This window comes from Triticum dicoccoides, chromosome 7A (assembly GCF_002162155.2).
Source record: "Triticum dicoccoides isolate Atlit2015 ecotype Zavitan chromosome 7A, WEW_v2.0, whole genome shotgun sequence".
Taxonomy (NCBI): domain Eukaryota; kingdom Viridiplantae; phylum Streptophyta; class Magnoliopsida; order Poales; family Poaceae; genus Triticum; species Triticum dicoccoides.
In genome coordinates, this window is record NC_041392.1 from 497,709,760 (window position 1) to 497,721,155 (window position 11,396).

Here is an 11,396-nt window from a genome sequence, read left to right on the forward strand (position 1 = left end):
CCCCTTTTAATAGTATTGACTTTCCTAAGGGACTCAAAATGATCTTGGATCACTAAACCAAAAATGTAGAGTCTTGGGGTAGCCAATTCTTGTTCTTGACATTTTGAGGGGTCCACATCCATTTTTTTAAGGTTAGGTCCACATCCATTAGTACTTGCCATGCCAATAATTGATCTTTTCTGAAATCTATCATCAATGTTCTTTAGATCAATGACATATATGTTGTTATTAATTACCAAAACCACCCAGGGATTAGTTGCACTTTCAGTAAGCGACATCCACCGGCTTGACCTTGCCTTCGAATGATGCAAAATAACCGCATCATGATTGTAGTGACATGGTTAAGCAAGTAGAGCAAGCTTCATATCTCCTTGATCCTTGAACCTGAGCATAAACCAACCATCGTTGCTGGATAATATCTGAGGAGCGACATTTGGAGCCGCCACACACATCGGAGCTCATTAAAAATTACTCCTAGATTCACCTCAAACTCAACCAGCATTCGTCCGACTAACAACCACCCGTCGTCCGCACGATGAGACTCCTCCAAGTCGACTACAATTGAGGAAGAAGTTGCCATATTGCTACCAATCACCGCCTTGCCCTTGCGATGCAACACTGGGGGCGAAGGGAGAGCCAATGATGCCAAGGAATGATGCAAGTAGAACGTCATTGGCACGAAAATCCCCATGACCACCTTCCATGAACTTTTCCCATTCCCCCAAGCATGAACATTACATCATATACATGTTATTTATCCAGGCATGTATCTGAATCTTCGACACAAGATCTCATGCAAAACATATATTCCCAAAAAGTCAGAATTGGTTGTACACCTTGTAATATGTAACTTTACTAGTGACAACCACCAGGTGGTCTCCATCGCGGTGGCCCTTCCTCCTAAAAATTGACATCATCAAGGTCCTCCTCAGGGATACCAAACCACTCATCATACTCTCGATATCATCCTTGCCCGCCGCCTACAACAATGGACACGAAGCTTCATCAATCATGTTAAACCCTAGTTGATCTACTTAGGAGAACTCGAAACCAACCTAGAATGCAAATCTACCAACTCCGAGTAGCGACTCGTACTATCCCTTAGTTAGTCATAGTGATTTCGACGGTGGTACTGATTGTCGACGAGATGGGAAAACTCAATGCTAGCAAAGATAGTGAGAGAACACAAGCCCATGATTTTTTAGGGCAAGAGCTTCTACCCCGGTTCCATTTTAAGAAATCATGTGACCATACATTTTGTAGCAAGCAGAGCACGACATGAATACAAGGCTCAACAAAAAAGTTTTAAGAAATCTAAACAAGTTCAACCAGGTAACTAAAAAAGGTAAGTAGAGCCACCCAAAATATAGAGATTGACACCATTGTCCACCCCCCCCCCCAAATGGTAGAGCACTCCAAACAAAGGATTGGGCATGATGTAGAACAATAAGCTTCACAACATTGTCCACTAACTGATGCTTCTTGGCTTTGAGTCTCAATGTCATGCTTGCGGTATCCAGTTCCCATTCCTTAACAGATGTTTTCCTGAAAATCACATATAAGCCATATCAGTAAGAAGAATTAAAGTATAAATCATGCGGGTTCTCCATATAGACCACAAAGTGGTTGCATGGACAACATTTTCAACTTAATGATAAGCATTACTAATCCACCAACATGTGACACAATCAACACTAGCTCTACATCTCATTCCATTAAGCAAAGAAATGTATCTCCAAATCTTAGTAGAAACAACATAACTCAAAAATCAAGTGAATATATGACTCATGCTCATATCAAAAAAAGGCAAGAGAGGCCAGGTACATTTTGTCTCTTGTTGAGATTATCTCTAGTTGAGTAGTTTATTGTTAGCTAGCAACCACAAAAAGATGCGAATTCGAAGGAACAACTAGCTTCCAAACAATAGGAATTTTAACAGAGTTATACCTCTGAAATTAAAAAGAGCATATAAGGAACTAACTAAATAAATCCCTTTAGACTTAGTTTCCAGATTAAAACATCTTTCTCAACAAAGAGGTTAATGGGTTAGGCAACATGAGTTAGGTCAAACCATTTATTCAGTAAATTACCAAAATATCTCCTAAAAGAGATTTTCCATTGTGATCCATCCCAGATTTCAGCAATAGTAAGGTTATGCTCATTAGAGATCATATAAAGATCCCCAAAATTTGCAGCCAAGCTGACAGAACCAACCATTGATCTTCCTAAAGTTGAACCTTCTTAGCATTCCCAACTTTCCATTGATATCCAATATTGGCATCTTTAGTGTCTCACAAAACTCCTTTCCAAAATGGGGAGATATCATTGTTGGAACAAGCAAAAAGGTTAGGAGATTGGGTTGTGCATTTCTGATAAATGCTCTGTTTCTAGAACTTGTTATTATTTAAACAGTATCTCTTAATCCAAGAGGCTATGAGGCAAATGTTAACTTCAAAGAGATTAGGTATACCCAACCCTCCAAAATATTTCCTCATACATAGCAAATCCCAATTGGCTAGGTGGTACTTATGCTGGCTAGGTGGTACTTATCCCCAAAACAATGAGCCATTTAAGAGTTAATCAAAAAAATACTGATTTGAGAAACTTAATGACACTCATATAGGCAAGAATGTTGACTAGTCAAGACTGGAACAAAGTCAATCAACCACTGTGAGCTTCCCTCTCCATTCAACAACTCTTTTAACAATCCTATCTACTACTGGTTGTAGGCCCCCTTCCTATGTTTAGCATGGTAAGGGGAACACCAATATACTCCTACATCACACAGTATCACATGGTTTGAGCAAAAGGTTGAGCCTCAATGTTAATAGGCATCAAATCACATTTACTGAAATTAATCCTCATGCCACACAACTGTTCAAAACATACAAGAATCCATTTGAGGTTTCTAACATAGTCATCTTAATTTTTTTTAAAGCGGGGTATCATCAGCATATTGCATGCTAATGATACCGGTAGGTTGAATTATTTGAAAAAGCCCAAGAATCTGCTCATAGTTGCCTTAATGAGCATTCTAGTGAATACATCAACAACTAAATTTAGTATCAAGGGGAAATAGGGTGACCTTATCTAACACCTCTACAAGATTCACAGAAATCACTAGTAATGCCTACAAAACCATTCCTAAGTAATGTTTTGACAAGATTAACCCACTTATGGCAAGGGGCCCCTTTGAATGATAATAGAGGTAAGAAATATCCTATTAACCATGTCACATGCCCTTTCATAGTCTAATTTAAAGGTGAAACCACATTGCCCAATATGCACCACATCATGAATAACTTCATGAGTAGAGAATACTTTCCATAATATACCTCTTTGGGGCAATAAGTTCTTTCCTAATTTTTCCAAGCCTAAGTGGTAGGACATTTGATGGCTAGGTGGTACTTATCCCCAAAACAATGAGCCATTTGAGAGTTAATCAAAGAAATTGCTCATTTGAGAAACATAATGAAGGAATGCTGGCTAGGCAAGACTAGATCAAAGTCAATCTGCCACTGTGAGTTTCCCTCTCCACCCAACAACTCTTTTAACAATCTTATCTACCGCCCTTCCTATGTTTAGCATGTTGAAGGGGAACACCAATATACTCCTACATCACATGGTATCACATGGTTTGAGCACAAGGTTGGGGCTCAATGTTAACATGCCTCAAATCACATTTATGGAAATTAATCCTCATACTAGACAACTATTCAAAACACATAAGAATCCATTTGAGGTTTCTAACATAGTCATCTTAAATTTTTTTAAAAATCAGAGTATCATGAGCATATTTCATGCTAATGATACCAGTAGGTTGAATTATTTGGTAAAGCCAAAAATCTGCCCATAACAGTTGCCTTAATGAACATTCTAGTGAATACATCAACAACTTAATTATGTCTAAGGGAAACTAGGGTGACCTTGACTAACACCTCAACCTGATTCACAGAAATCACTGGTAGTACCTACAAAACCATTCAAAACAAAAGTTTTGACAAGATAGACCCACTTATGGCAAAAGCCCCCTTTAAATGATAACAGAGATAAGAAATATCCTATTAACTATATCACATGCCCTTCCATAGTCTAATTTAAAAGATGAACCCACATTGCCCAATATGCACCACATCATGAATAACTTCATGAGTAGAGAATACTTACCATAACACACCTTTCCATAATATACATTTGACACCCCCCCCCCTCCTAAAACTACAATTACAAAGAGCAATAGATCTATACTTAGGTGTGGACACTTCATCTGGTTCTTTAAATAGATCTAGTTGTTCTTTATTTCAACTATTAAACATGGCTATAAGGTCATCCCTAATTAAATTCAAGAACTGTTGATAAAAAGGAAGGGAAGGCCATGGAGCCCAGGGACATGTTGCACAGGAAATAAATACATCATCCCTAATTTCAGATTCAGTAAAATTAAAGACATCACTCCTAATTTCAGATTCATTAAAATCAGCATCCATGACAATTTCACTACAATCCCATAATCAAAAGGTAAATACACATTTAGTTTGGGTCGTAAACCCAAAAACTGATGGGGTACATCTAAGTATTAACATCCAAGTGACTCAATCACATATTATAAAAAAACAAATACTCACATGAATCTCCGTGTAAAATCAATGACATAGGACTTAGATGTCCAAATACTTAGACCTCCCTCAATGAAAAAGTGCTTAGATAAGATGCTAAGCATATTAAATGCCTTAGCAACTCAAGTCCACAAGGCAAAGGTGCTAAGCTTTTGGGTGCTAAGCTTCGTGCATTTAATTCGTTATAGACTCAGAATTGTGCTTCCACCTAGGTACACGTCCTTAGCACCGTTTTTCTCTGGAGTCACCATTCTACTCTCTCTTCTTAACTAGCATGCCACATCATAATTTTTGCTTAGTTGGCAATCTTAGCGGCTGTACAAGGTGGAGCACTGGGAGAGGCCCTTTTTTATTTAAATCTACAATAACTTATCAACATGTACTCCAACCATTCCAAAAATATAAGGTGCATTTATCTTTTCAAAAGTCAAACACATGCGTGTTTGACCAAGTTTCTAAGAAAAATATATCAACATATACAAGTACCAAATTTGTATCATTTGATCTATTATGAAAAGTATTTTCATATTGTATATATTAGGTATTGCATATTTTTGATATTTCATTCCATAATTTGGTCAAGCATACAAACGTTCAACTTTCCCAAAAATTCACATCATATTCTGGAATGAATGAAGTAATATTAGATAGGATAAGTCAAATAATCCATAGATGAGCCCAAATAGATCAACTCCGTATAAACAGTAAATAAAAAAACATTTTTTCAAAAATCTATTTTTACACCGAAAATGCTGGAGTTTGCTAGGGAAGTGCAAAATTTCATGACAATCAAGGAGCTCTAGAAAAAAAACAGATTCACGTTTCCAAAATGCAATTATTCAAAGATTCTTTGAGAATATTTTTTTGCATAGACCTTCTAGAGTGTCATTTGTCGCTCCTAGCACACTCGAACATCTTCGGTACTGAATATTTTTAGACGACTTTTTTTCTTTTTCTTTCGAATTTGATGTTCGCTGTCAGGTGCAGATGCACTTGGGCGCCAAAACGCCATCCTAGGATAAATCCCTGATTATACAAATATTGAACAAAATATGTCGCAACTAGAAGGGCACACATTCTACTACATTCATCACAACTAGTACATTAACCAGGCTAACCTATATCACTGCAAATTCCACAAGGTTAAAGAATGCTACGGCAACCCAATACCTTCCATGCATCCTTCACGCGGTGGGACTGTAACGCAGGTGCTGCTCGTAGTAGTTTATCAGCACCAACGGGTTTGTAGACTTCAATTCCTTGTCATCCACAAGAACCTCCTGCCCATCAGACCTGAGTGCTCTGAATGTTATGGAAACCTGCTGCACGTCATCTGCCATGGTGGCATGATACCGCACTGGCTTGATGATCTTAGTGATGCAACGGTTAGCACCGCCCTCTCCCTTGGTCCTATCACCCGTTTCTCCTTGTGCGGAATCAGTTTTCTCATTGCCAGGCTTCTCACTTGTGCCATTGACGACTTGCCCTTGCTCCTGCTGCGCCTCATCCTGCTTGAACCTCCTGACAGACCCAAGCTTGCGCTTCTTGGCACCTGTCACCTGGCCAACCTGAGGTGGGGGTCCCTGTACTGAACTATCAACCTTTGACACACCACTCGCAGGCTGATGTTCATCCTGTTGATGAACCACAACAGACGGCAGGCCAACCGAGAGCACATTTGAGCTGCCCTCCTGTGTGGCACCTTGTCCAAGCATTTGCTGAGGAGCCACGTTCACTGATGCATCAGAGCCCGCAACCAAGTTCCTGTTGCTGTTATCAGTACCTCTCCTGCTGCTTGCTCTGGGAGGCAATATCTTGCGCTCCGGGAGAGGACGTTGGGACAGAGACCGAGGATCTGAACGCCGTGGGCGGCCCCTTCTACCCTGAGAAGAAGGGTTGGGACTTACCACCGGAGCAGTGGAGATCTTGCGCTTGCGCTTGCGCTTGCCATAGGACCTTGGTTGCTGCCGCTTCTCAAAGGCTTCAACAAAATCAGAGCAGGCCTTGAGGTTTTCTTCAGGCTCCCATGTGTTGGCGCTCTCCGGCCACCCACGCCATTTGACGAGGTACTGTACCTGGTTCTGGCGGCGGCGGCGGCGGCGGATGGTCTCGATCTCGTAGTATCCCTCCGCCAGCTTGGGCGGCGACCGCTGCTCCTCCGGCTGCTCCTCCGCCGAGGCCTCATCAGCCTCCTCCTCCTCCTCCTGTTCCCACTCCTCTTCCTCCTCCTCCGCCTCATCCTCCTCGTGATTCCACTCCTCTTCGTCTCCCTTGACTTCCTCCTCCTCTTCAACCTCCATCACCGCTGCCGCCTCCTCCTCCTCCACTGGATCGACGGATCCGCGCGCCGCCCAGGGATCCTTTTTGCCTCGACCCATCGCCAAAGATCTGATTCTGCTTCCCCTCGGTATGCGGTGGATCTGCTGGAGGCGGACTCAGGTTGTGGGCTGACCTTTTGTGGATTGGTGGAGGCGGCTCGGGGATTTGGTGCGACACGGGGGAACAGATCTTGGTGCCGGGACCCGGGCAGGCGTTGATGCAGGGGGGCGGCGGCGTTGGTGCAGGGGTAGAGGAGGGGCGGAGATGGGAGGCGGGGGTGCGGCGGCTAGGGTTAGCTTGTGGGCTTGTGGCCTTTGACAGTGTGGGAGAGTGGTGACGAGGGGATTTGGGTGGGGATTGGCCGACGCAATTCCTATTTGGCGCTGCAGGCGCCCGTTACAGTGCAATCTGCAAACGGGCGCCTGCAGCAGTCCGAGCTGGGCCGGCCCGTTCTATGTTTTTCTTTTCTGGAAAGGACCGAATGAAACAGCGCGACCGAGATTCAAAACTCAAGACCACTCCATAGTAGAAAGCAAATCGAAGTAACCACTACGACCGAGATTCTTCTTTCCACCCTTTTTATTCCTTTCTGTTCGCGAAGCTTTCCCTTTTTCTTTTCTTTTTTTCTTTTTTTCTTTTTCTTAAATGCACGAGATTTTTTAAAAGAAAATTTCAAATTCGCCGGAGCTTTTTTTTTCAATTCTATTTTTTTCGCAGTTGGTGAACTCTTTTTCGAATTCCGTGAACATTTTTTGAATTTGATGAAGTTTTGTTCAAATCCAGTGAACTTTTTTCGAACTCAGTGAACTTTTTTTCAAATCTGGTAAAAAAAATTCAAATCCGGTGAACTTTTTCTAAATCCGGTCAATTTTTTTTAAATCCAGACAACTTTTTTCAAAATCGATGAACTTTTGTTTCAAATTTGATGAACTTTTTTTTGAAATTGATGAACCTTTTTGCAAAATCGATGTAAACTTTTTTCAATACATGATCTTTTTTCTAATTAATTCAAAAAAATGAAGTGGTACAATAGATGAATAAAATAGCGCTGCAATCCTGTTATTATGCTTTCGCCTCTTGTACTAACCAACAACGGCAGGTAGCTCGTCTGGCTAGTAGCTCGTCTGGAGTATATGTTAACATGATGTGATAAGTTCGAATCATGTAGAGAGCATTATTAATTTCCATTTTTTTTGGCAATGTTTTTGCGTTCACTTGTCACCACAGTTAGTGGGCCGGCCCAGCGCGGGGCGCTGCAGGTGCCAGGAGCGCGAACGGGCGCGTGCAGCGCCGTATAGGTGCTCCCATTGGCCGATGGATGACAGAGAGGCGGGGCAGTGTTTTGTTTTAGGATTTTCTTTTAGGGCCTTTTGTTTTAGGCTTTAGCTCGCCCAAAAAACTGGCCCACGAGAGGCCCAATATCTTCTCTTGCAAAACAAAACCAGCAGGCAAAGAGCTCTACCTAATTCTTTCCCAAAAGTGTCGTTTGGGTCCTAATTATTTCAAAATGCATATCTAGGTCCTAAATCTTTCTAAGTTGTTCACGTGAGGTCCTTTTTTCGTCTGACCGTCGCTGACTAGCTCGCGTGGCGCTTTGACCGCCGCCACGTCGACTCGAGGACCCACGCGGGAGATTCCTGCGGCTCATGGTTGGGAATTTAAACAATGTGGCCCCTAGAGTTTATGCTTTCCTCATTCCCCAGTCCCTAGGTCTTCTGCTCGCTTTCTCCCTCTCTCTGGCGTCGCCGCCATGTCCGTCGCCGCTAGCTCGTCTGCCGTGAAGCGTCGCGGGAAGACGGTTGTACAAGCGCCCCTTCCACCTCCGGCATTAGCCCTTTTCTCCCCGCCCATCTCATCATCGGCACTAGCGGGTCTGCTGTCGTTGGTACCATACCCTAACTGCCACATTCGATCTACAATTCATCTTGTGTCAAAATCGGAGGCAAATCCTGGCAGGATTTTCTACAAGTGCGCCAATCACCATGTAAAATTTTCTACAAGTGCCCCAATCGGTTTGATGTTTATGTGTTTCTTTTTTGTTGAATTCTGTTACTCAATTTCTATCAGATTCCACCAAATTCTTTCCAACATTATTACTAGGAAGATGGACCACACAACTATTTTGATTTTTTGGTGAGAGGTGGGTATATCAGTCGTGGATTGAGTAGTTTTGATTCGGCTGGTGTCATTGCAAGTGAAGAAACAGAGGTGCAAGAGGAATGTGCAGGAGCAATGCAGAGCACTGTTGAGACTGTGGTGTATGTAGATGTACTGAAGAAGATGAATGAGTTCATTTTTCTTTGTAAGAGTATTCTTAGTGCACTTGTTGTACTGATTGTAGTAGTGGTGTATGTAGGCTTTAAGAAGTGATGTGGTAGTATGATGTATCCAGTGTTCAATGCTTGTTGATGTATCCAGATCTTGATCATGTACTGTGGTAATGAAATTGAACTAAAATTTTCATTTTGTTTGTTTTTCTGTACTTTGGTAGCATTTTTTACTAGCATTGATAGCACAAATAAATAGTAATATACAAGGTCTTTCTTTTACTAGTAATTGAACTTAAAAGCAGTCTAAAAGATAGATAGATGGGTTTAACATTACAAGGTCTTGAAGTTGTGCAACAAAAGTAGGAAATAACATTACATTTCCATCGTTTGTGTGAAACCCAAAGCCACATCCCAACATCAGGTTTCATTACAAACCATCTTGTTTACTAACCAAAAACAAAACAAAACATCCTACACTACTACTTTCTAGAATATATGTCCAAGTTTGGTTCTATCCAAAATATGTCCAAAATGTGCCACATTTGTAGCTCTTCACTTCTGAGTTCTTGGGGCTTTGTTCTCCTTGGTTTTTTTCACTTTCTTCCTTCTCTTCAAACCTAGTGTAGCAGTAGTATGGCTTCTTGGAGGGGGCAGGGCATCTCTGCAGTTTGCAATGAATTGGCTTTCTGGTAGAGGAGTTGGCACTGTTGTTTGAGATTATTGAGTAGCTATAGCCTACAAACCAAACATGTAGTTAGTATTGTGGGTGAATTTATGAAAGAACAGATGTCATTGCATTTATTAACATTGCATTTGAATAAAAAGAACTCACTTGGTCTTGTAAAATCTCAATCAAAGTAGATGAAGCAAGATCATAAGTCATAGAAAAAGAAATCATACTGGATGTACTTCTGCCCACTTGTGGGCATGCCTTTTTCTGCAAAAAAACAGAAATGTTGTTGAGCATTGCAATTTGAGAAATATGTCAACATTTAAGAGAAATCTCAACATTTAAGGGAAATGCACCTTGCAACTTGGCCTCCTCTTGACTGGTAGTTTAGTTCTTTGTTGTGCTTCTGGAAGCACAACCTGAATTAGTTGTAGCTCTTGTACTAATGCTCATCTTCTGTTGCTGGCACGTGTTCTATTATTGCCTCTTCTGCTGATGTCTCATCTTCTGTTGCTGCCTCTTCTGTTGCTGGCTCATGTTCTGTTGCTGCCTCTTCTGCTGCTGGCTCATGTTCAGTTGTTGCCTCTTCTGCTATTGGCTCATGTTCTGCTGCTACCCCTTCTACTGCTCTAGGATCTTGTGTTGTTGTTGGTTGTCCTCTACCTAGTTCAGGGCACTTTCTTTTGTTGTGTCCTGGTTGATTGCACACACTGCAGTGTCCAATAATGCCATGTCTGCTCATCCTAGTTTCATTTGCCTCCTCTAGTGGGTTCTTCTTTCTCTTCTTTGCAGGCCTACAAACTTTCTTCTCATACTTTGGTGGCAGCATTTGAGGCCCATTAGTTTTTGGCCACACTCTAAGATCACTACATGGCACTATGATCTTGCCATAAGGAGCTTCGAAAGCATCAATGTTGTAGCACTTGTTGACAACATCCTCTGGTTTAATTCTTTCCTATCTTAAACATGCAACTCCATGTCTACATGGAATTCCAGAGAGTTGCCAGTGTTGGGGAACATTGCATTGAAAACAAAAAATTTCTACGCACACGCAAGATCTATCCATGGAGATGCATAGCTATGAGAGGGGGAGCATCTACATACCCTTGTAGATCGCTAAGCGGGAGCTTTTATCAATGTGGTTGATGTAGTCGTACTCTTCGCGATCCGTTCACGATCCAATCGATCTAGTGTCGAATGGACGGCACCTCCGAGTTTAGCACACGTGTAGCTCCATGACGTCTCCTCCTTCTTGATCCAGCAAGTGGGATAGGAGAAGTAGATGGGATCACAACCAACACAACGGGGTGGTGGTGATGGTGGTGGTGGAGCACCAACAGCGCTTCGCTAAGCGTCGTCGGGACGAGGCAGTGGAACTACGGAGTAACGGGAGAGAGAGGGGCGCCAAGGGCTTGGTGGGTTCTCTTGGGGCGCCCCTTCCCCTCTATATATAGGTGGAGGGGCGTGGGAAACAACCCCTCCAAGCCCTAGGGCGCAGCTAAGGGGGAGAGGACTTGGACT

The 11,396-nt window shown here is 42.2% G+C and overlaps 1 protein-coding gene across 1 annotated transcript; it reads right to left on the reverse strand.

The window, feature by feature from the left end:
* Window positions 1-1,181: 1,181 nt before the first annotated feature.
* Window positions 1,182-7,281, reverse strand: LOC119329000 (probable chromo domain-containing protein LHP1). The gene is made up of 2 exons (XM_037601982.1): window positions 5,787-7,281; window positions 1,182-1,545 (listed from the first exon to the last, which is right to left on the reverse strand). Exon 1 carries the CDS (start codon window positions 6,992-6,994, stop codon window positions 5,801-5,803), a length of 1,194 nt encoding a protein of 397 aa, XP_037457879.1. The 5' UTR covers window positions 6,995-7,281; the 3' UTR covers window positions 1,182-1,545; window positions 5,787-5,800.
* Window positions 7,282-11,396: the final 4,115 nt, after the last annotated feature.

Coding starts and splice junctions, on each gene's coding strand:
- LOC119329000 (XM_037601982.1), bottom strand. CDS start 6,994: ATGGGTCGAGGCAAAAAGGATCCCTGGGCGGCGCGCGGATCCGTCGAT.